The sequence below is a fragment of the Fukomys damarensis genome, unplaced genomic scaffold (assembly GCF_012274545.1).
Source record: "Fukomys damarensis isolate Sample0158 unplaced genomic scaffold, DMR_v1.0_HiC HiC_scaffold_11, whole genome shotgun sequence".
NCBI classification, from domain to species: domain Eukaryota; kingdom Metazoa; phylum Chordata; class Mammalia; order Rodentia; family Bathyergidae; genus Fukomys; species Fukomys damarensis.
In genome coordinates this window covers 39,673,758-39,699,531 of record NW_022900923.1, presented here as the reverse complement: position 1 = coordinate 39,699,531, position 25,774 = coordinate 39,673,758, and the positions used below count along the sequence as shown (strand labels likewise).

The following is a 25,774-nucleotide window of genomic DNA, read 5'->3' as shown; positions in this document are numbered from 1 at the left end:
ATTTTTTTTTGTGAGAAACTGTGTATTTGTTTCTGGACAAAATAAAGACAAATCTCTACCTTAAATTTGAAATACAGGAAGAAGTGATCATTTAAAGTTGTATCATACATGAAATATTTTTCATACTCTTAACTCTGGTAATATTTGTTTCTACTAGCTGAGAGTAAGGGAGCATCCTGTTTCCGGACCATTTGTGGAAGCTCTGTCAGTGTAAGTGTTTGGCTCAGGAAGAGCAAGGAGGAGAGAATAAATCTATAGAGTGAATCTTGCTTTTGTAATAACCGTCACTGTATTCTGTGTGAAACCCTGAACACTAATTAGCCGTTAATGTTATCCAGTTATATTCTCTCTCTTCTTCCACATAGTATTAATTTCTTATTTTTATATTTATTTAAATCTTTTATAGCATCTGTAAAATGCCCTGATTAAACTGAGTATAAAATAATATTTGATTTTTTTACCATTTTATCTTTTTGTTAAGTTAAAATTTCCCTCTCAGTCTGCTTTTTATGTCTATTACTTTAATCTCGAAAGGGAAGAAGGCAATGTATTAAGAATTTTACACATGCCAAGAGTCATTTACTTTCTCTTTCAACATTTTAAATGCTTTTCTTAAAGGAGAGCAAAAGTGATTCAATATACATTCAATTCTATTTAATAAGTCAGGTATTCTGTTGAGAACGTATAAATACTCACATGCACACACATACCTATGCATACATGTATGTGTTAAATCTATGTTTTTTGGTGTCATGATTTAGATTTAAATGTTATATTAAGATACTAAGGTGCTTTATTAGAAAAAAAATCATACTTTTTGGTAAAATTAAAGCATTATTTTACTTCTTAAGAGGAAAATGAGCCAGGTGCAGTGGTGTGTGCAATGAAAGATTCTGGGAGAATCACTGTAATGTTTGTGAATTGGTCCATTGTGATCTTCAGAGAGTAATTATTTAATTGAAAGTTTATTGTCTTATGAGAACAAAACTAAATTTACCAGTAAAATTGATTTTGTCTTTTTACTTCTTAAAAATAGGAACGTTATTAATTCTTATTCTGATATTCAGGTAAGATTATATTTTGACTTTTTAATAGATAGAAATAACATACTGATAAATATTTATCATAATATTTTCCCTTAATTGCTGTTTGCACAAATGTAAGGTTAATCTTGATAATTTGTTGTGATCTAATTTTTAAAAGTTTGAATTAAAAGAATTACTGTTCTGAGTTAAAAATAAACACTAGCCATCAGGGCAGTTTAGAGTTAATAGAAATAACCTTTTAAGGGTATTATTTCCTGATTAAAATTTCTGTGAAAGAAAAAAGGCAATGCTAATACACATTATGAAAATATAAGATAAACACATTCATGTAATTTTGTAAACTAATTGTAAATGTGTTACAAATGTGTATAAGAAGCAAATGCACTTTCTTAACTTCGTTGTCCGTCCCCCCCCCCCAGTAAATTACCGTCTGCCTATCTGACCTACTTCCCTTCTTTTTTATTAGAGTTGGCTGGAATTGGGAAATAAACAAAGAGCAACTGCTGCTACTGGTATGAATGATAAAAGTTCCCGTTCTCATTCAGTTTTTACCCTGGTGATGACCCAGACCAAGGTATTTTTTTGTTGTTGTTATTTTTATAATTAAGATAGTAAATACATTTGCTTTGTTTCCTCTTACTTTCTTTTGTAAATCAAAAGGTAAAAGTACAGTTGTATAACTATACAACCATAAATGGATTTTAGGAAGTAAACAGTAATCAGTACATATAACAGTATATTATTTATCATTGTTACTTAAATTAATAATTGATTATAATTTTATCATTGATTTGAATTTATTAGTAGATGGTAATATATTATCAATAACATATTGTAATTATAGAATCTTTGAGAAAACATCTGAAATAAAAGATTTTTAAAAATTGAACCATAGATCCCACTATTCAAACCTCAGTAAACATTTTGGTTTATAATATTTCAGTTGGTTTAGAATCATACTAAATCTACAAAATCTCTAACAATTCTATTTCATGAAAATCTTTCAGAGATAATTTTTTAAAGCTATACAATATTTTATTAGCTATTATAATTCTTTATTTTTTTTCTATTGTTTGCAACTTATATTGATTTTAAATGTTATTATATTGAGGATAAGCAACATCTTTGTGCATTCAGTTTTGTATTTGTAGTTTGCCTAATATAGTTGATTAGTTATGGATTTTAATCCCTTTTAAAGTCATTTTAAAAATTTTAGCATAATCTAACCACTGCTCAATGTATTTATTTCAATAGATCCAGACTATTTGTGCATTATAGATTATTACAGATTAAAGAAGGGATGGTGTTAGAAATAAATTATTCATAATCTTGTATAACTTTGCCTTTTAAAGATGCATATTGATGGCAAGTCATAGGAGAACTTAAATTATTTTAATATCATTTTGCTGTAGACAGAAATCGTGGAAGGGGAAGAACATGATCACAGAATTACAAGCCGCATAAATCTGGTAGATCTGGCAGGCAGTGAGCGCTGCTGTGCAGCCCACACTAGTGGAGATCGACTAAAGGTAAAAGCTGACCTAGTCTCATTTTTTTTTTTAATGAGATTTTGTTGTGTGGCTCAGGTTGGTCCTGAACTCTTGGATGCAAGTGGTTCTCCTGCCTCAGCGTCCTAAGTGGCTGGGACTACAGATTCTTGGTCATCACCTGCTTTGCTCTCTCATTTTGACGAAATTCAAGAGAATATTGTTTTTATAAGAATACAAACTGAGTATACTTAGTGTCTGTAGTTGTAGCTTTATAGACTACATTGTTGTGGTTTAGAGATACATATATTTTGGTTTGATTACTTTTTGGAGAAAATAAATTTCAAGTCAAAGTTTATAGAAGAAAATGTTTATTCAGTAATTATATTAGGTGAAAATATATTTTGTGAAATAAATATGTTGCTCAAAAGTTAAGAAAAAACATTTTTTTATCGTATTTACAGGAAGGTGTGAGCATTAACAAGTCCTTGCTAACTTTGGGAAAGGTTATATCTGCACTTTCTGAACAAGCAAACCGAAAGAGGGTTTTTATTCCTTATCGTGAATCTATTCTTACGTGGCAAGTATCTTTTGAATTATAAAGAGCTACAGTGAATACTATGAAGAACAGAATGAGAAACTGACTTTATTATTACTTTGGCATAGAGAAGAATGCTTAGTAAAACGAACTCCAGAGCCAAACTATCTGGATTTAATCTCAGCTTTCCATCTTAGAAGCTCTGTGATTGGAAAAGTCAATCAATAGTTTAGCCTGTTGCCTTACTTGTAAAATAGGGATTGTTGTCAGTACCTATCTTTTACAGTTATAGTGAGGATTAAATTATTAATATAAAAAGTCTGTAATACATGTATGTGCTATGTGAGTCTAAAAGAACTAGTCTTATTAGTGTATGACATGTTTCGTATTGAATATTACTGTATATACAGTCAAATTGAATAATTTATTTTTGCCTGCAATACAATGGTTAACAAATAAATGCTTGATAAGTGTTTTAATTAGTGAATATATTTTACCCTTTAGTTCTAATATATTGTTAAAATTACATTTGTATGCATTTAATATTTACTGATAAGCATTAATATGCATATGGGGTCTGCAATTTATGATTGTTTGACTTAAATCTTTTCTATTTTATCATGGTTAAAAATGACACACTTTGAGTGGAAAATTATTGGGATATAACCTCAGTACAGGAGCATCTGAGTAAATTATGACAATTTTGACATCTTTATCTAACAGCAGTGTATCTTTTTGATTATAAATTTATTTAAAATTAGTTATAATTTTAATTATAATGTAGTTCTCACCTTAAAACCTGTAAAGAGAAAATCTATTTTATTTCCTTTTGAAAAAATTAGGATAGTGAGTTCCTCACTTTCTTCTTTCTTTTTTTCTTTAAAATAAAATATTTGCTCATGGTACAACACAGCATTTTTGTTTGTAAGTCTACTTACCATTTTCAGCATTTATTGAATACCTGACTTAAAAGGTTGTGGTAAAGATGACCAAGATATATAGTATCTTTCCTGAGGTACCCATAGTCTTTTGAAGGGAGAAGTATCTTACTAAATTTTTAACAACTAAGCATGTTTTAAACCTCTGCATAGATTGTTGTTTCATGAAACAATATAAAGGATGTAAGAGAAAGTGAAATGTTTATGAGATCTAAAAATAGCTACAAACACCAAAGAAATTTTAAATGGTATTTAAATGAAGAGAGTGACACTGTGTTATATACCTTAATAGTTTGTTTTTTGCTTTTGAGATAATAACTATTATTAGGTTGTTATAGAAGCATAGTCTAATTATTAATTTTTTTCTTGAAGGTTATTAAAAGAAAGTCTGGGTGGAAATTCAAAAACTGCAATGATTGCTACAATCAGTCCTGCTGCCAGCAACATAGAAGAAACATTAAGCACACTTAGATATGCTAACCAAGCTCGTTTGATAGTCAACATTGCTAGAGTGAATGAAGATATGAATGCTAAGTTAATTAGAGGTAAATATTTTTCTCAATTAAAAAACTATTTTGCCATAGTTCAGGCTCACATATTAATTTTAGTCTTAAAATATGCAGTTTTAAGAAAATCAAAGATTTTTCCCATATCTATAAATAATGGGGATGCAGCAAGCATAAAAATTATAATCATAGTGTGTGTGCAGCACACTACTTTGGGATAGAGAAAAATGCTTAGTAATATGAACTCCAGAGCCAAACTATCTGGATTTAATCTCAGCTTTCCATTTGAGAAGCTCTATGATTGGAAAAGTCAATCAATAGTTTAGCCTGTTGCCTTACTTGTAAAATAGGGATTGTTGTCAGTATCTATAGTGTCAGTACAGTTATAGTGTACAATTAACAATCGAAGTATTTGTTTTTCCCTTATGAATTTCCTTCATTAGGTCTACTTTCCATTTATTAGCTCTGCTTTGTTAGTTCATTAATCGAAGGCTGTTTGAGCTTAAGTTTCTAGCATAGGTTTAATTTTTGTTTATGCTAAAAATTTCTATTTATCTCTTGGTAATCATCCACTTAGAATGAACTTTAATACCTGTGAGGAATCTTGATTTGTTTTTGTACTTCGTTTTCACTTTGCTTGTTTATAACTACCATCTTTTCATTTTCCTTATTTCTTTGTCTTCTGGCCTTTTTTGCCTTGTGCAAACCAGAACTTTTACATCCTCAACTCTTTGTTTTTTTTTTTGTTTGTTTGTTTGTTTGTTTGTTTTGGTACTGTGGATTGAACTCTGGACCTTGCATTTGTGAGGCAGGTGGCGGAACCACTAAGCTAAATCCCCTGCCCTCTTTTTTTTTTTTTCTCGAGACAGAGTCTCACTAAGTTGCCACGTTACCCCATCTAGGCTTGAACTTGCTATCCTCCTTCTTAGCCTCCTGCATAGCCAGGGTTACAGGCCTTCACAGCTATGCCCAGAAATCCTCTGGCCTCTTTTAGCAGCAGAAGGCAGTAGAAACTTCAGAGGTATACGACAGAGAAGAGCCAGTTGAGTCAGTTTTCTTAACCACTGTCCATTCTTTTCCTTTTGGATCCCTTCTGTTTTACAAATGGGACTATTTTCATTAAAAATTCCAGCTTGACCAATCTTTTGCTCTCTTTCACTTTTTTTTTTTTTTTTTTTTTTTTTTTGGTACTAGGGATTGAACCCAGAGCTTTCTCATTGAGCTATATCCCCAGTCCTTATTTATTTTTTATTTTGAGGCACTGAGTCACTAAGTTGCTGAGGCTGAGCTTGAATTTGGGATCCTCCTGTTTTGGCTTCCCAGTGGGGTTGAAATGGCAGGGGTATGCCACTAATCCCATATATTTTTACAATGTTGGTCTTGGATAATTCCAGTTTATGTCTGTTGTTCCAATATTGTATATTTAATAGTGCCCACTTTATCCAGAATTTTCCCACTCTGGAGAGAACATTATATGGCCGTCCTATTTTGAAGGGGATTCATTAATAATGGGAGCATTTTTGATATGGAAGAGATTTATAGATCATGTAATAAAGCTGATTTCTCCAAGTATTTTGTTTAGCAATATTAACAATTTCAAGTGAAATAAAAGATTGGATGATTATTTGTATTGTGGAAATTATTGTATATCACATGTTGTTAATCATGCATCTTCTTTTAAATCTTTAGAATTGAAAGCAGAAATTGAAAAGCTAAAAGCTGCTCAGAGGAACAATCCAAATATTGACCCTGAACGATACAGGCTTTGTCGGCAAGAAATCACATCCTTACGCATGAAACTCCATCAGCAGGAGAGAGACATGGCAGAAATGCAAAGGTGAGTACAGTCAACCCCTTAAATGCTAGATGTGTTGCTGTGGAATTAGAGGACTGGGGGGACCTTAAGAGAATGCTGAATCCATTTTTCTCCCTACTTTCCATATTTGTAGTATAGCCCACTTTAAGACTATCATATTTTAAATATTACTAGGTAGTTTCCTAAACTATCGGTATCTCTGGTTATCAGTGATATATATGTACATGTTTTAACTATACTTTGTTTTTTGGAAAGAGTATGGAAGGAAAAGTTTGAACAGGCTGAAAAAAGAAAACTTCAAGAAACAAAGGAGTTACAGGTATTGTTTTAACTTTCTAAACTGATTTGGAAATAAAATATGCTAATATGTAGATTAAAATTTGCAATTATTTCTTATATACCAACTCTATACAAAGCAATACCATAAGAAGGAGTTACAAAGAATTGTCAAGATCAAGTAAGCTTGTTGGAAAGTTAAAATATAAACAAACTGTCTTGATATATTTACTTTGGTTCCATAAATATTTATTAAATGTCTGTTGTGCCAGAAATAAGGGAGGGAGGCCAAGATGAATATATGAGTTCTAGCTCTTAGACCACTAGTAATCAGCAAACTGAAATGTGGTATGATTAGATTAGATGGGACTATATGACACTTATTTTTATAAGTAAAAATGTGGTCAAACATTGGCAATTTCATATGTTTCATTCTAATGCAATGAAAAGTGTGTAAAAGAAAAGTAGGAGAGAGGTGGGAATAAATAATTTTGAAGAGGGTGGTTATCAAGGAGGACTTTGAAGAGAAAGAAACAACTAAGCAAGATTTTGTATAACAGGAATTTGCTAGACCAACAAAGACAATGTTCTAAGAAAAGGAATGCCACGTTTAAAAGTATGGAGGTACAACACAGCATAGGTGTCCAAAGAATAAAGAAGTTTTGTAGTTGGAAATTAAGACTGGTACAGAGATGACACTGGAAAAAGACGTAGGATTCAAATGGTGATGTGGTGAAGAATTTAAACTTAGGAGAATGGGAGAGACTGTTTTGTGTGGAAGAGGAGTGACAGGAGCTAACTTTGTTTTCAATACAGTCTTCTAGTAATAGTGTGGAAGATAGATTTGAGGAAGGAAAAACTGTTGATGGGAGAGAAATTATTAGAAAGTTGTTGCTGTGGTTACAAGCAAGAGAGAATGAGACCTTGGAGTAAGGTAGTACACACAAGAATGGATAGTGGAGGAGTTGGATTAAAGAAAAAGGTAAAACTGATAGGATATGGAGTTATTTTTAGATGGGGGTTATTGAAAAAATTGAAGTAAAAAATAACTCAGGTTTCAGAAATGTGAGTACAACATTGTGAGATTATGAAGTTAATGTGGTGGAAAAAGAAGCCATAATACATTGGGTTGAAGGATGACAGATGAAGGCGCAGAGAGCCACATAAAGGAACTTCAATATTCGGTAATATGAATTGTGAAAGTCAGAAAGAGGGCCAGTAAGGTTGATGGAAAATTCTGAGGTATTTTTGTTTTTTATGCTGCTGGGGATTGAGCCCAGTCTGTTTGCACTGACTTACATCCCCATCGCTTTTCATTTTATATTTTGAAACAGGGTCTTGCTAAGTTGCTCAGGCTGGGCTTGAACTTGTGATCCTCCTATCTCAGCCTTCCAGAGTGCTGGGATTACAGGTGTGCCCCACTGGGCCCAGCTTGTTTGTTTGTTTGTTTAAAGGATAGAAAGTACTTGAACATTTTTTTTTATAGGAATCAAAACTTTTGTGGAATAAAATTCTGAAGGAGACTGAGGAACACAAGAACAAAGATAGTGCCAGTCAGAAACATATTTCAAATGTTTGGTAGGGTAATACTATAAGAATTTGAAGGAAGGAGGAAAAAATGGGAATGACCAGTCTAGCCTGTTTTTTACCAGAAATGCTTAGAAAAGGTGGGATTTGAGGTGGGCTTTGAAGTTTGGGTAGATTTGATAAGTACAGATGAAGAGAGCATTCTAGGAAGGAAAATTTTATAATAAAAGGTGGGAAAGTTTAATGTGTCCTCAGAGGAGTGTGAGAATTAGATTGTGACAAGCTGTTTGAGGTCATAAGGGCATAAAATTGGCAACATTTATTATGATTAGTTTATTAAGGACTTAATTTGCAGACCAAGTAATTAAAGTTTTATCCTGTAAGAGTGAGAAGCCTTTGAAAGTGTTTAATCAGGGAATTGACATTTTGAGAGTACCTTTTAAGAGAATTAATGTCTAGAATATGTAAAATGGATTAAAAACAGAAGAAATTGTTGACAGGGAGACTCAGGAAGCTGCTGCAGTATTTCTGGTGAGAGTTACTAAGGGCCTTAATTAAGGTGATGACAATGAAATGGAAGAAGAAAATTGTTCCTTCAATTGGTAAATAAGAACAGACAATTGTTCCACAAGAATAGAAACAATTTGTTGATGGTGGGTTGATACATGAGTGGACTGAAGCTGATGAAGGTGAAAGAAAGATCAGCAGAACTCTAAAGAGTCTAAGAGTTCTAAGAGTGATGGTAATAGTTTGTGTTTGATGCTGGGGATTGAATTCAGGGTATCATGCATGTCAAGCACACACTGTGCCATTGAGCTACATCCCTTTTCCCAAGGAACCTTTAATTTATTGAGGCTTCACAGAAAAATGGTTTTAATGTCTAGTATCGACTATGTTAAGTAAATTTAATAATTTCATGCTGTAGTTAAGATTAATTTTTTTCTGACTTCTACCAGAAAGCAGGAATTACATTTCAAATGGACAACCATTTGCCAAACCTTGTTAATCTCAATGAGGATCCACAACTTTCTGAGATGCTACTATATATGATAAAGGAAGGAACAACAACAGTTGGAAAGTATAAACCAAACTCAAGCCATGACATCCAGTTATCTGGGGTGCTGATTGCTGATGATCATTGGTATGTTAATCTTCTAAAAGTAGGGGTGCCTATTCATTTTCAGTTGGCTTCTATATCTTGTTAATATGAAGTTTCCTTCCAATGAGGCGTTTATTTGTATTCATTTCTTTTTTTCCTCTCTATATTGATTTTTTTGCCATACTTCAAATCTGTCCTTTAGGATAACACACATACTGAGTGTTTTGTAAGGACAACAGATGAGTTACTCTGAATATAAAGCATCATAGTCTAAATCTCTGTGTTTTGTTGTATTGATCTATTGATTGAAGAGCCACTTCTTGGAATTATAATGATGGGCATGAAGGTGAACTATCCCATCTTGTATAGTACAATAGTTGGATAGACAAATTTTAAAATTTTGATTTAGGTGAATTTTGTTTACATGAATGCATTTTTTTCCTCTGTATTTTTCAAATTTCATTTTGGGAGAAGGCTTTTGATTTGTATTTAGAAATTATAATCAAAATACATAGAATAGCAGTTCCTCCCACCAGTGTTGGATGGAATTGCTAGTAAGGCCATGCATTATTCACTAGTCTTCAGTATCTCATTGAGGAAATAAAATAATTTTAAGTTGTTAAAAGTTATTGCTATCAGCAAGTAAGTATATGAAAAAGTGTTCCACATCACTGGTCATTTGAGAGATGCAGATGAAAACAGCACTGAGATTCTATCTCACCCCACAAAGAATGACTGCTATCAAGAATTCAAACAATAACAAATGTTGGCGGGATTGTGGGGAGAAAAGAACCCTTCTCCATTGTTGGTGGGAGTGCAGACTGGTGCAACCACTGTGGAAATCAATATGTAGATACCTCAAAGAGCTGGGACTAGAGGTTCCATTTGACCCAGCCATCCCTCTGCTGGGTATTTTTCCAAAAGAATTTAAAAAATCATATCACAGTGATATATGCACACCTATGTTTATAGCAACACAGTTTGTAATAGCTAAAACTTGGAAACAGCCCATTTGCCCATTGGTTGGAGACCGGATAAAGAACATGGAGTTTTTCTATAAAATGGAATATTACTCAGCCATAAAGAATGAGAAATTAGAGTCATTCATAGGAAAATGGATGCATATTGAGGATATACTCTTAAGTGAAATAAGTCACACATGTGTAAATACCAATAGTTTCTCTGGTGTGAAAAACTATAATAGTACATAAGATCCTAATGATATAATTGACAGTGTGAAATAGGAAGAAAAGGGCTAAAGGTGTAGGGAAAGTGGGAAGGGTAGGGGAAAGCTAATAAGGGAAAAGAAAAAAATATGAGAAAATTAAAAAATTGAAATGAAGTGTTTGTAAATGGGGAGGGGATGAGGGGGTGAAGGGAGGGTAGGGACAAGGGGAAAAAATGAGAACCGAGACCTGTCATGTAAAGGTGCAAGATCCCAATGTAACTCTACTATATACCTAGAATGTACCAATAAACTCAATGAGAGAAAATAAAAGTTATTACTACCAATTGATCTGAACATCAAAAGAATAGCCAGAGAAGGATTATCTCATGTTGTCTTTTTCTTACTTTTTAGAGTGTCCTGTGATTGTAACGGTGTACTTCTTGTTTTAACAGTACTGTCAGAAATTTTGGAGGGACAGTGAGTATCATCCCAGTTGGTGAAGCAAAGACATATGTGAATGGAAAACATATTTTGGAACCCACAGTGTTACATCATGTAAGTGGATGGGTGTCACAATTTAAGAAACTGATTCTGGGCAAGTCATTTAATTTCTTTGAGTCCTAGTTTTCTGTTCTGTAAATAAGGGAGTTGAACTGAATTAAAAACTTGTCATTCCAAAAATTCGGTTGCCTGTTAATTCACGGTTTGACTTTCTTTGTACAAAAACAAAAGTTACGTTACTGTGAACAAGTCACTACCGAGCTGACCATTGGCAGCACCATTATGTGGCTTTGCAGTCAGGCCAGACAGGGTTGAAATTCTGCCACTATCATTTACTGTGTGACCTTTGGCAACTACCCACTCAGGAAACTTTTTAGAGCATTTTTAAATATATCAGGAGCATAGGCATAAACTAGTCTGTTGGAGTCAAACCAAAACATATGATTATTCTTTATGCCTCCTGCTTTTCAGGGGTAGTGGGATTAAATAAAATAATAATTTGTGGTAGTTTTTAGAACGTTGCCTGATGAATGTCTATTGTTATTAAGGTCTGTGCTTTTTCAAGTTCCCCTTTCCTAAAGGTATAAAACTGAGTTGTTGTGAGACATAATGAGATTTTACATGTATTTAACACAGTGTTTGGCATATAGAAAGTATTTAACGGTAGTTGCTATGATTTTTATGCTTATTAGTAATATAACATTGTTTTGAATTGTTTAACATAATGACTTTTTTCATGTAATTTTTTTGGTTCAGGCTCACTCTAGTAGTAAATTTTTTTGTGTGCTTTAGGGTGATCGAGTGATTCTTGGAGGAGATCATTATTTTAGATTTAATCACCCAGTTGAAGTCCAGAAAGGGAAAAGGCCAGCTAGTAGAGATACTCTTATAAACGAGGGTCCTAAAGACTTTGAATTTGCCAAAAATGAGTTACTCATGGCACAGAGATCACAGTAAGTATTATTGTTGATATGAAATAGTAAGTATATGGGAGAAGCCTGCAGCAGAATTAATCACATTGTATGAGGCTCCAATAGTTAATTTTTTGGATGTTGGTTTCTTTCTTTGTTTTGTTTTTTGATATTGGGTCTTGCTATGTAGTTCAGGCTGGCCTTGAACTTTCGGTGATCCTCCTGCCTCAGCCTCCCAAGTGCTGCAGTTACAGATTTGTGCCGGTACTGGTTTCTAGTGCTGTGATTTTTTTTTTCTCATGATACATTCATTGATTCAGCAAGCATCTACTGAGCAGCTAGAATGTGTCTGTCACTGTTCAACTGCGGGGGATACAAAGAATAGCAATGCAAACTCAGCCCCTATCCGGGGGAGTTCATTAGCTCACGGAGCTAACAGTCCTATCCTGCGTGATGTGGAAGTTTCTGAGGTGACACCTGATTCCCACCAGGGGTCCATGAAGGTTTGTAGAGGACGAGAAGATGTCCCTGTAGCAGAGACCAAGGAGGCATTCGGAGTTATTCTGGGAAAAACTGAGGGAGTGTGTATTTGTTTTTCCTCTTCCTGCCCCAGTTTTCATTCAGGCAGTATTACAGGATCTCTGGCTTAAACAGTGTCCTTATAAGCTGAATGGTAGGTGTAGGTTTTATCTTAAAGGAAAGAAAACTTTTAAAGAATTTTAAGCAGACATGACATACTCAGGATTGTGGCACATTTTTAGAGAGCTCACCATGACCCCAGTCTGGAGGAGGGATTAGAGTAGAGCAAATACACGAGCTGTGAATGCAATTAAGAAACTAGTGGAGAAAGGTAAATATAATGTAGTAGGTAGGAGAGAAATATAAAGGAGATAAAAATCAGAAAGACTTGTTGACTAAAAAGGCCAAAGGAGGCGGATTGAAGAAGGAGTGTACTATGTTGGGTCATCTTTTAAAAAGGCTGAAGATAAAATTACCATTTTATGCAGTTCAGTGGCATTTAATACCTTCTTATTATTGTGCAGTCATCAGCACTATGTACTACAAACTAAGCCTATCCTCATTAACAACAGTGCCTCTTCTCCTTATCCCTGGTAACCATTCGCATCTTTCTTGTAACATTCTTACTCTTTCTTAGAATTGGGAATGGGAATTTCGATACAGTGCAGTGCTAAAACACTGATTTTTATTGGGAATGAAGAAGCTATTTTGTTTCCTGTAATTATTAATGCTTTTTCTCCTGTATATTGAGAAGGTGATAAAGGTAATTAACATTTTGACTTGGCAATTGACTTGATTAATTTTGACTTGTCAAATTATTATAAAAGTTGAAAATATGCTAAAGCTCTGCCTTATCAGCTCTTGTATCATGTGCTTTTAGAGTCATTTCAGTATTTTCTTAATCTGTGACCGAAACACGTTATTGATATATGAAGTATAGTATTTTCTATAACCATTGTGATTTTAATATAAAATACCCTTATTTTGTATTTGCTGTATTGTTGACTATAATATATACTGCGATGTTTACTATAACATGTGTTTATGTAATTTATTTTCCTTAAGCATTAGGAAAATGTTCATTTAAATAGACATAGATAAGAGTAAGTTGGAAATAAGCAAATTTTCATTCCTTTATGTTTTTATGCATAAACAATTATATAATCAGTGACAATTTAAAAAATACTGTTGATAGAATGTCAGAAATTAAAATTGAAGGGTATGTGAACGTAGAAAACATTTTAGTATGATTAGAAGCTGTTTTGGCATATAAGGAATTATTCACAATATAACCTGTCAATATCTTGCTTCTTTGTAGACTTGAGGCAGAAATAAAAGAAGCACAGTTGAAGGCAAAGGAAGAAATGATGCAAGGAATCCAAATTGCAAAAGAGATGGCTCAACAAGAACTTGCTTCTCAAAAAGCTGCATATGAAAGCAAAATACGAGCACTAGAAGTAGAACTGGTAACATGCAGAATTGGTCTTTTACCTCTGACAGTGCACCCCAAACGATGTGTTGACTTATTACCATCAGTCGTGACCCCATAAGGGAAGGGAGGACTATCAGAGATTTGGGGAGTGAGAGCCAAAGTGAATGTTGGCCTTCCTTAAGTTTACTTCAAGAAGCAAATGGGCAGTAGACAATGGCTACTGGAAGAAGAAGAAAATAGGGGGGCTCCTCTATGTTTTATTGGCAATCATGTGTTCCCAGAAATCCATTTTAGAGAAGAGTACTCTAAAAAAGTTTGACTAGTGACATTTACTTTTAGTTAGATGAGTTAGCCTGAATCAAGTGGAGAAACTATAGAGCTGTTCTATTAGTGATTTCTCATGCATTGATTAAGAAAGAGTCTTAGCTCAGCAGTTCGGTGGCCTGCCTTGCAAGCACAAGGACCCGAATTCAATTCCCGGTATCAAAAAAAATAAGAAAGAGTCTTGTATTTTGGGGGTGTTATTTTTGAAAAATTGCTTTGCATTTTTGCTTCAACTTTGTATTAATGTTCTTTAAAGAGAGAAGAGTCTCAAAGAAAGAAAATGCAGGAAATAAATAACCAAAAGGCCAGTGACAAAATTGAGGAATTAGAAAAGACCAAGCTGCATCTTGAACAGGCAGTATATGTCAATAAAAAACGACTAGAGATGGAAACATTGGCTACAAAGCAGGTAATTTCATTTTATAGCTTGTTTGTTCCATTCTGACAAAAAAAAAGGTGAATTTTTAAAAAACGTTATGCTGTCCTGATGGGAGCGAGCCAATTATAGATCTCTACATGAGAACTGTTCTTGCATGCAGCTTATATCCTGGTTCTGCTCACAGACTCACATCAGCACAAAGATATTTGGGAAGAAACAGAACTCTTATTTCTAGATGGTTCACTGTACTTTTCTTGTTTGTGTATTTACTACTATCCTATCTTCTGTCATGCCAAATAATTTAAATAAATGGCACCAGGGTACAATTTATAGGAAAGAGACACCTTGTCTTGGGTCATATCCTGGTGTCAAGATGAACCATTACCTGCCCATGGAAAGAGCAGCAAGTAGGATTTTTGCCAAGAGAACTAATAGTAGGATATTCAGTACCCAGTACCTTGGTCTTAAGAGCTCAGGTGCCTACTTCTGTCACCTCATTGAGGAAAGAGGAAACTTTTCAGGGCTGATTCACATTAGTTAAGTTCACAAGATTGAAAGCTACATCCTAAATGTTTATATCTTTAGTTACCTGACAGCATTTTTAGCATTCTTTATGTTAGTGGTTCTCAAAGTATGGTCCCTGGGCCAGTGACAAATGCAGGTCACTCCAGAGCGACTGTGTCAGAAACCCTGGGGTGAAGCCCAGAGTGGGCTTCAAGTCCTGCAGGAGATGCTAATGAACGTTCACATCTGAGAGCCACTGTTTTGTTTTATTTTTTAAATCTCTGCTTTGATGCTTTTTATCTTAATCTTAAGGTTTTACTCTTAGATGACAATTTTATTTCTCTTTTTTCCAAGATTGTGGGTTGAGAGAGATCAGAGATGAGGGTAAGGGGAGAAGAAAATACTCCTAGCAATCCCAAAATATTGATACTGTCATAGAGTGATAACACTACTCATCTACTCTATGGCACAACCCACCTCAGAGTTTCAGGGAAAAAAATGAGCTATTTAAATCTTGAAAAACAATATTGGTGGGCTATTATAATGCCTATTTGTGTCAAACTTTTTTCTGTGCCTTTTAACTTATTTAGTCAATAAATTTTCTTTTGTGTCCCCTTTTTGAACAGTTCTTCCTTATTTTTCTCTAAAAGTTCTTTACTTCATATTAATGGGAAGGAAAAGATTATTTTTTATATGTTTGAGGTTTTTCTTTATTGGTACATGTTTGTAGCACATAATGTTTGCACTGCTTGTGTGGAGTTGGCACATAACACATCTTAATTCCTTTTTCATCCATAGTGGATGCACTAGTTTACATTCCCACCAGCAGGGTAGAAGGGTTTCTTTTTCCCTTCATCCTTACCAGCATTTGTTGTTATTTGATTTCTTGATGATGGCCATTCTGTTTGGAGTCACATAGAATCTCAGTGTTGTTTTAACTTGGATTTCTCTAATGGCCAGCAAAATTGAGCATTTTTTCACGTGCTTATTGGCCATTTATACTTCTGTGAACCGTCGATTCATTTCTTTTTTTTTTGGATTGGGTCTTTTTATTTTGGAGGGTCCTAAGTTTTTTGAGTTCTTTACTCTAGATATTAATATTCAAGATATTAATTCTTTATCTGAGGAATAGCTGGCAAAGTTTTTTCCCCATTTCTTAGATTGTTTTTAGCTCTGTTGGTTGTTTCTTTTGCTATGCAGAAGACTTTTAATTTTTTTTCTTTTTCTTTTTTTGGTACCGGGGATTGAACTCAGGACCTTGTGCTTGCAAGGCAGGCGTGGTGCCACTGAGCTAAATCCCTGGCCCTAGAACCCTTTTAATTTGATGTAATTCCATTTGTTGATTCTCAGTAAATAGGATCTGTTCAGAAAGTTGTGCCTGTGCCTATGACTTCAAGAGATTTGCCTGTTATATCTTTACCAGGTTAAATGTTTCTGTTTTAACATTTAGACCCTAATCTATTTTAACTTTGGTTTAGTACATGATGAGAAAGAGGGGTCTAGATTCATTCTTCCGCATGTGGGCAGTCAAGTTTTCCCAACACCATTTATTAAAAAGACTAACTTTTATCCAGTGTATGTTTTGTACTCCTTTGTCAAAGATCAAATCATTGAATGTGCCCTGGGTTTTGTTTCATTCATCCTCATGTCTGTTTTGTGCCAGTGCCATGCTGTTTTTATCACCTTAGCTTTGTAATATAACTTTATACCTGGGATTGTGGATCTCCTGCTTTTCTATTTTTACTTAGGTTTACTTTTGCTATTCTGGGTCTGGAAAAAAAAGATTGTACCATTAAAATTCCCTACTGATTTCATTGTGGGTAAAATCACATTATTAAGACATTTTATAAATCATTTTGTAGGCCTTTCATGTTTAATAAAATGTGTTAACTGTGTATGTATAATGAAAATACTGTAAAATGGAGTCTAATAATAATGTGTTAACATTATTGATCTGAATTTTACAAGTTGATCTTATTGTATGAATTTAGCGTATACAAAGTGATGTTATGAGATACATATAGTAAATAGTAAAATAGTTACTATAGTGACGTCAGTTAACATAATTATCATGTGCATCTGGATTTGGCATTTTCTCTTTTTGCATGTCCTTATGTGTATGTCTGCCTGAATGAATATTTAGGCTTTAGAAGACCACAGTGTCCGTCATGCAAAAATTCTGGAAGCTTTAGAAGCTGAAAAGCAAAAAATTGCTAGGGAAGTACAAATTCTACAGCAGAATCGGAGTAACAGGGATAAAACTTTTACAAGTGAGTATATGTTTATTTTAACAGAACATTTTCTATATTTAGGTATGTTAATCTCTTGTGCTCATCAAATATCTGGTCAGAAATTAAATTTCCTGGAGCCAGGTGTAGTGTCCCCAGCTATTGAAGAAGCTGAGGTGGGCCAAGTGTGGTGCCAGCATAACAAGATTCTTTCTCAGCAAAAAAGTCTACACGTTTCCTGGATTGCTTCATAAATATTTCTTCTATGTTAGGTTGTTTGAATCAAGATGCAAACATGATCCACACATTTTGTTAGCTAGATATGCCCCCCATTCCACCCTGTACTAGGTAGAACCCTGGGGCCTGCTGCATGGTAGGCAAGCCCTAAACTGCTGAGAGTTATATCACAGTTGTTTTTATTTTCGTTTGAAACAAGATCTTACTAAGTTTCTCAAGCTGGGCTTGAACTTGAGTTCTCCTGCCTCAGCCATCATCACAAGTATGTAACACCAAGCCCACTTGGTGTATATGTATGTATGCATGTATTTATCTGGATACTAGCTAGCTAGCAGTTGACTCTCTTTTATTTTTTTATTCTGAGTAAGGATTTTGCTGTCACTAGGTGTTGAGGCTTAGCTCAACTTGCAGTCCCCCTGCCTCAGTCTCCTAGAGTGCTGGGGTTGCACACAGGCACCACCACATATGACATGGCCTGGCTTTTATACAGTATTTCTTTTGTCTGTCAATTAGCTTTTCTTTCTGTCTTACCTGTTGGAGTTCATTTGTTGAGGAAGTCAAATTCTCTGCCGTGCAGTTTCCCAGATTCTGGATTTTGCTGCCTGTGTCTTGTGGTATTCAATAGGTTCCTCTGTCTGTATTCCCTAGAAAAGTTCACTCCAGGCCTGTTGGATTCAGGTTCAGTTATTTCCCAAGAATACTTAGTAGTTCTGTTGTATTCTCACTATAACTAATGCTTTAAAATAACTTTGAAAATATTAGTACTGTTTTATGTGTTACAAGAGATAAATATTTGTATTCATACACTGTTTTATTTTTCTAAGGGCTTAGAACAGTACCTAATAATGAATACTTGTTTCTTTTTCCCTTTGGAATAGTGAGTTTTATCCTGCCAAAAAAATATTTTTAATGGAATACTAATTTTAAGTTTGACTGAACAATATAGAAAATATTTATGATAAAATCTTAAATTTAAGGGCAAGGTATGTAGCTTAGTGGTAGAGTGAGTATGTGCTTAGTATGTGCAAGGCTGTAGAGCTCAATCTCTAGCACTACAAACAGCACCCCCTACAAAGAACAAGCAGACAAAAAAACCCACCAAAACTCTTAACTTTAAATTAGGAAACTAGAATTTTACACTAAATTATTTTCCTTTCTTTTCCCTCCTGCCCTACTCTTCCCCTCCCTCTCTCCCCTTGCCCTGCCTTCCCTCCTCTCCTTCTCCCCCCCCACCCTCTTTTCTTCCTTCTCTCCTTTCCTCTTCCTTCCCCTCGTTATTTAAGGCGCGTCCTTGCTTTGCAGTCCAGGCTGGCCTTGAATTCACTATATAGCCCAGGTTGGATTTGAAACTTGAAATCCTCCTGCCTCAGACTCCCAAGTGCTGGGATTCCAGGTGTGCACCTCCACACTTTGTTTCCATTTTATTTTTACGTCCCGCAAAATACCTGCTGGCCAAATTTTGTTTTTAAAAAAAGGGTATGCTTAGGGCTGGGGATGAAGCTCAGTGGCAATGTGCCTGCCTTGTAGGTTCGAGCTCCTGAGCTGGATCCCTGATGCGGGGGTGGGGGTATGTGTGGGGTGTGTGGTGGATGCTTCTAGTATAAAAGCAAGTCTTTATTAGAAATTAAGAAAAAATATGTTAGAAAAAAAAATCTTTTAAGTTAGAAAAGCACTGTCTTTGGTATTTCCTCTCTTAGAACATCCTCATCCTATTGTTATCAATTTCAATTTTCTACCATCTCTCCAATTGAGAGACCTCATTTTTTTTCCACTAAGTTTTTTGGTACATTCAAAACAAACAGTACAGTTACATTTATCATTGGAATCTTGTACCTTTACATGAAAGACCTTGGTTCTTGTTTTTTTCCCCATACCCCTGGTGACCCTTCACCCCCTTCACCCCCTTCACCCTTCCCTATTTACAAAGATTTTGTTTCCATTTTTTCACTTTTTTTCGTTTCCCTTATTTATAGCTAAATGGATACACATTGAGGCTATACTTTTAAGTGAAATAAATAGGACACACTTGAGTATATACTGAATAGTTTCTTTGGTGTGAAAAACTAAAAGTGTAAATAAGGTTCAAACGGTGTGATTGGGAGTGTGAAATAGGAAGAAAATGGATAAAGGGGAAGTGGGAAGGGGTTGGGAATGGGGGAGGAAGACATTTTATAAGAATATTTTATCTTGACAAGGGTTGAAAAAAAATTATTCAACTATTACTCTTATCTTTCTGGGATACAGAGTTAAACCATTCATTTAAAATCATTTTTTTCTGGAAGTGTTCTGCCTCATGATGTATGTGGTCATATATCTATTTTGAATCCTCTTATGTGCTTTGTGTTAGTTCAGCCAAATTGGAGCTCCATGAAAGTCTCAATGATGATTCAGGAAGCAAATACAATCAGCAACAAGTTAAAAAAACACTATGTGTTTGGCAGGTGAGTACTTAATTATCCTGATATAAAGTAGTTCTCTGTTTAAGCTGACATTTGATTTTTTTTAAAAGAATGTGTAGTTTTTCTAAAGTCTGTGCAGTGGTGCCTGTTTAGGAAAGAGTATATAAGGTTCCCAGTTATACTGCTTTGGAGTAAAAGAGATGTCAATGAATAACACAAGAATATATTCATAAGCAGAACAAATTTAAATGTTTTAGGAATTTATTGATTTTTCTTTTGGCTTGAAAATTTATCACCATTTCCCTTTATTTTGGTCCTGAAGATTGAACATAGGTACACCACTGAGCTATATATATATATCTGTATATATATATATCCCCATTCCTGCATCCCACTTTTTATTTTTATTTTTTTGAAATAGGGTCTCACTATTACTTCAGGCTGACCTTGAACTCATTATGTAACCCAGGCTGGCCTCGAACTTGGCAGTCCGCATAAGCCATCATGCCTGCACAACTGCATTCCACTTTTTAAAAGAAATACATTTTTTAGATTCATTCAGTCTATCTATATGTCTCTCTCTCTCTCTCTCTCTCTCTCTCTCTCTCTCTCTCTCTTTCTCTCTCTCTTTCTTTCTTTCCTACCAGGGATCGAACTTGGGTCCTTGTGCTTGCGAGGCAGGTGCAGAACCACTGAGTCAAATCCTCAGGTAGATACTTTATTTTAAAAATTTATATGTTAGAAGTAATTTTTTATGTAGTATGTGTTAGATGTAATTATTACTAAAATAAAAATTCTTAACTATGGAATTATTTAATCAGTGGGCTGAATTTTTATGGATTTGTTCAACTCAGTATGAATGTTTGTGTATTTTTTTGTTTTTGTTTTTGCAAACAGGGTCTCACTGTGTGATTTAGGCTGGCCTTGAACTCAAGGCACTCCTCCTGCCTCAGCCTGAGATTACAAGTGTGTGCTACCATGCCCAGCTTTATGTGGAGACAAGGTCTCACTCTGTAGAGTTAGGCTGGCCTTGAACTCGAGGCAGGCCTCCTGCATCAGCTTCCCAAGTGCTGGGATTACAGGCATGCACCACCACACTTGGTTGTATATGTTTTGAATAAGCATTTTTATCTGATTTTCTTTCAGACATGATGAATCAGATAAAGGTAGTCCTGAGACTTCTATTCGAGTTCGTAACCTGCAGCTTGGGGTATCAACTTTCTGGACTCTTGAAAAGTTTGAATCTAAACTTGCAGCAATGAAAGAACTTTATGAGGTATGGAGCATTATTAGAATCTCTATAAACTTTTTTAACATAAAATATATAAAAGTGATATTCTCAGTGAAGAAAGTTTGGAAAACAAGAGCAATCTGTCAATTACTCAACCAATATTAACAATTATATGTATTCATTTTTGCATGTATTTAAATGGGGTTTTATTTGTTTGTTTATAAATGTAAGTGTGATATAGACATTTGTGCTGGATCTATTAAGTTATAATTGTATATTTTTAAAGTTTTGTATTTCTGGATAAGGGAGGAAGATATTTGACAGATGTAAAGCAATTTACATGATTAGAAACTATCTTCCTATCATAATGATGTACATTTTTTTACATTTAGATTTTTCTGTTGCTGTGCTTTGGGTATTTCTGATTTCTTGCTGGTTACCACCAAAAATGTCTCCGTATATATTAGGGTTTTTTTTTGTCTTTTGGTACTGACAATTGAACTCAGGACCTTGTGCTTTCCGGGAAGGTGTGGCACCACTGAGCTAAATCCCTGGCCCTATATTACTTTTTAACATCTTATTTTCTTGCCTTCCACTTCCTAAAATGGTACCAAAATATGAATTTTTAAAAATCATGCTTTGATGCTTACTGAAAAATTGCTTGCCATTGTTACCAGATTGCTTCAATTTGTATTTTATATAACTAGTGCATTTGAGGATTTGATTCTGTTTCCTTATGGATAAATGTTCACAACACTTTGAGTTTTTTATTAAGTGGAATATGAGTAATGAACTCTTATATTTGTAAAAATTATTTACATATTTTGGTAATAAGCCTTTTAAAGTATTTATCATATATATACTTTTGTCCTTATTATGTGGTATTTTGTTGGTTTCATTTTGTTACACAGGCATTTTTAATTGGTATGTATGAGTCTGTCAATCTAGAGATCTTTCTGAAACCTTGTTCAGTTCTCTGATTTTTCATTTTAAAGTTTATATCTTTGGATCACATAGAATTTATTAAGATGTTTTGTGAGAAGTATGAATATAAAGTTAATTTTGCTCTATGTTATTATTTATGCCTAAAATTTGATTACAACATGTGTTAAAATTGTTGCACTGCTATTTGTCAAATATCCCATTTTTCAATAATGTGACTCTAGTGGAATTATGTTCTATACTACTTAGATGATAATAATAAAGATTTAGATTTTAAAATGTAGAGGAAATTGCCATATTATATCTGTAATGCTTTCTTTTCTTATGGTACTGGGAGATGAACCCAGGGCCTTCTCAAAAGCTCCATCCCCAGCCCTTCTTTATTTTGACACAAGGTCTTGCTATGTTGACTGGCCTGGGTTCAACTTGTGACTCTCCTGCAGCCTCCCAGAGTGCTGGTACTATAGTCATGTACCACTATGTCTGGCTTCCTCAATGCTTTATTTAATAGAAAAATGAAAATAAGTTAAATATTTCACTCAATGTAGAAAATAATATAAAATAATAAAAATAAAATTTATATTAAAAATTTATGTTATTTGTCAATTTTCTAGAAGAAAAGACTTTCTAGGAAAAAATAATTTATGAAAGGTGACTTTACAGAGGAATAGTGGTGCAATAATGTGAAAAGTTTGTCAGTAAGCTAGCTTCAAAGAAAGATTAAAAAAAATTGTAGAGGAAAAAGTTGCTAATTCCAATCAGTTTTATATATATTCTTTTAAATTTCCAAAAACAGATAAATCCTTTTTGCTTTAACTACTATAGAATGTCTCAGTGCTAGAATAACTAATTAAAAACAAAAGAAACAAAAACTACAAAAACGGAAAAGATGATTCAGAAGATAATTATAAATTGATCTTAATATGAACACAGTTACAAAAATAATACATGTTAGTAAGTCAAACCCAGAGCAAACTTAAAGAATACTTAAACCATGATCAAGTAGGGTTATTCTAGGAATGCAAAATATATTCATAATAGAAAACCCCAAAAGATTTAATTGTATTATACCAAAGAATTGACAATGTTTTCCTCTAAATGATGGATTTGTGAGTGGTTTTAATTTTTTTCTTTGTGTTTTTATGTATTATCGATTCCCAACTTTTCTACAGTGAATGTGGATTACTTGTGTATTTAAAACAACTAAAAACAGCACTGAAGGCATTTGATCTTTCTTGCCTTACAGTGCACATTAAAACCTAGTGGGAGAATCTCCTTCACTGTTCATTTACTTCCTACTTATAACCATTCATTGTAGTTCTTTACTTATTTTTCCACATAATTATACTTTTTCTGAATTAAACTCTATATAGTATTTTGGTAGAATTTTAACTGGTATGTTTTAAATATTTAAATATAGATTATTGTCATTAATATATTAAACTAAGAAATGATTACATTTCCTGTGAAGATTTTATTTTTTTATTGTATCTTCTAATTTTAGCTTTATTATTTTTGAAGTATGTAATGATTTATTGATTTTATTAATAGGTCTCAGTATAATCCCTGGCATGTGACAATTTTAAAACGTTTTATCAGGATTATGATTTTTTAAAAAAGTCTTTTATCAGATAACCTGTAATTTGGCTAATTTTATGTTATAAATGTAACAGGGTTAACATTTTTCCTTAGTTGCTAAAGATTTTTTTCACTCGGAATTAATAGAAACTATATATTTTATTTTTCTTAGAGTAATGGTACTAACAAGGGTGAAGATATTTTTTGTGATCCTGAAGATGAATGGGAGCCTGACATTACAAATGCATCCATTTCTTCATTTTCTAGAAGGAGGTAATAATGCTTTTGTTGTTGGTGTTCTTGTTCTGGGTGTATACATAAGAGAGAGAGAATGAGAGAGAGAGAGACAGACAGACGGACAGGGAGAGAGAGAAAGAAACTGTTGTTGTGATGGACAAGTCTGCGATGGGAACCTAGAAGTAGGAGTGGAATAGTATGTTAGTGATTAAATTACTAGAGCATTAAATTGCTTATCAGTCTGTTAGAGGAGCATAAATGTTCAGTATTTTATCACATAAATTTTAAGAGCAACTTAGAAAAGCATAAATCAAATTTCCTATTAAAAAATAGCATTGCTGTTAAATTACCCTTTCTTAAGAACTTGGTATATCACATAATATTTTATTGTAAGTTATAGAATTTTAAATGCAGTCAAGTTAGTATGAGCACCCCAAAAGAATAAATCATGTCAATAGAGAATGTCTATAAATGACAATTTAAAACATAAAAGACTTCTGTAGTGAAGAGATGATGTTCAAGGAAGATCTAGTTCTGCTTAGTCCTCAGTGTTCAGACTGTAAAGGCAAAACACTTCAGACAGGCAGGCCTTGGACTTGGAGCAGTTTTGCCCTTTTGTTTGTTTTTAAACAAATATTTCTGTGATGACTACTCTGCCATGTCCTGAGGAAAAAAGGTGAATACTAAATATTCCCTATCCTCCTGGACCAGGAATGGAGGAAGGCAGAGGCAGAACAGTTCATAAAGACCTGAACTATGGCAGGCCGAAGGACTGGATGGAGAATCAGGCTATTTACGTTTGTAATCAAGGTGCACAGTCAATGGTACTTGGTGATTGTGGGATTGGAAGTGTTGAATGGCTTAAGGATGATGCTGGCTTTTAAGTTGTATGACTGGTTAGAGGAAAATGATGTTCCCTGAGATGGAGGGTAAGGTTATTTTTTAACATGATGAAGTTGAGGTTCCCAGGGAACATGTAGGTATGTGTATATATTTAAGTCTGAAACTTGGAAGAGGGTAAGATTTAGGCATCATCATTAATAAGACCATTTATTGAATGCTTTCAAGGGATGGATCTCTGTGGGTAGTCACCACAAACCTATTAAGTAAGCAGTGTCACTAACCTCCATTTTACAGATGAAGAAACAGAATAAAAGCAGTTAAGTAATGTGTCCGAAGTCACAGAGCTGAGAAAGAGCTGGCACTCAGTGTGGGTGACTCCAAAGCTCCTAGTTTACTTAACTGCTCTATTATGTTGCTTCTCCTTTGCAAATGAGAGAGTGGCATCTTTCTGGTTAAACTGTTTGTTTTAAATTTCATTGCCTTCCGTTGCAGCTTAGGATCCATTGGATCCATTTGATTTTCTAAACATTTTTAGGCCTCTTGTTTTTGACCATGGTTATTTTAAACTAATTTGTTTTCTCAAAGAGATGGAGCTACTTTGTAGTAAACTTCTCTAGATGTCTGCTTTATTTATTCCATGCTAATGCTAATCTACAGTAAGAAGTTGCTAAGAGAATGCAAACATTATCCTGAATGAAGTACAAAACATATTCTCCAAACAGATTCAGAGCTCCATCAGTGTAGGACACCCATCTGTATCCTCTGCAGTGTAGTATTGTAGAAAGGTCACAGGCTCCAGTATCATTGCCATGATAGACCAATGACCACACATCTGGAGGCTTCAGGTTTCTCATCTCTAGACTGGACACAGTAATAGGTACCTCCTCCCTGCGATTCATCATCAAGTTAAGTAAGGTCAGATGTATGCCCCAACTGCTGCTGTTCCTGCTACTTTTGTAACAACTGTGATCTGCAACATAGAACTGGTGATGATGATGTCACAAAGTTGTTCTGAGGGTGGCGATAATGTACATAAGGCTACTACTAGGGGCCAGGGATGTAGCTCAGTGGTGCCACTGCCTGCCTCACAAGGGCAAAGTCCCGAGTT

At 34.2% G+C, this 25,774-nt stretch overlaps 1 protein-coding gene across 1 annotated transcript in view; it reads left to right on the top strand.

The window, feature by feature from the left end:
• The window catches only part of Kif14 (kinesin family member 14), a 50,039-nt gene that overhangs the window by 9,755 nt on the left and 14,510 nt on the right, over positions 1-25,774 (top strand). Inside the window, exons 6-22 of the mRNA XM_033761969.1 lie at positions 158-210; positions 1,037-1,067; positions 1,513-1,620; positions 2,459-2,575; positions 2,998-3,113; positions 4,382-4,554; positions 6,205-6,352; positions 6,587-6,650; positions 9,091-9,275; positions 10,854-10,956; positions 11,695-11,855; positions 13,651-13,798; positions 14,345-14,497; positions 17,115-17,241; positions 19,784-19,877; positions 20,982-21,111; positions 23,759-23,859. Of these exons, the coding sequence (XP_033617860.1) occupies positions 158-210; positions 1,037-1,067; positions 1,513-1,620; positions 2,459-2,575; positions 2,998-3,113; positions 4,382-4,554; positions 6,205-6,352; positions 6,587-6,650; positions 9,091-9,275; positions 10,854-10,956; positions 11,695-11,855; positions 13,651-13,798; positions 14,345-14,497; positions 17,115-17,241; positions 19,784-19,877; positions 20,982-21,111; positions 23,759-23,859 (2,012 nt within the window). The remainder of the gene's footprint in view (positions 1-157; positions 211-1,036; positions 1,068-1,512; positions 1,621-2,458; positions 2,576-2,997; positions 3,114-4,381; positions 4,555-6,204; positions 6,353-6,586; positions 6,651-9,090; positions 9,276-10,853; positions 10,957-11,694; positions 11,856-13,650; positions 13,799-14,344; positions 14,498-17,114; positions 17,242-19,783; positions 19,878-20,981; positions 21,112-23,758; positions 23,860-25,774) is intronic.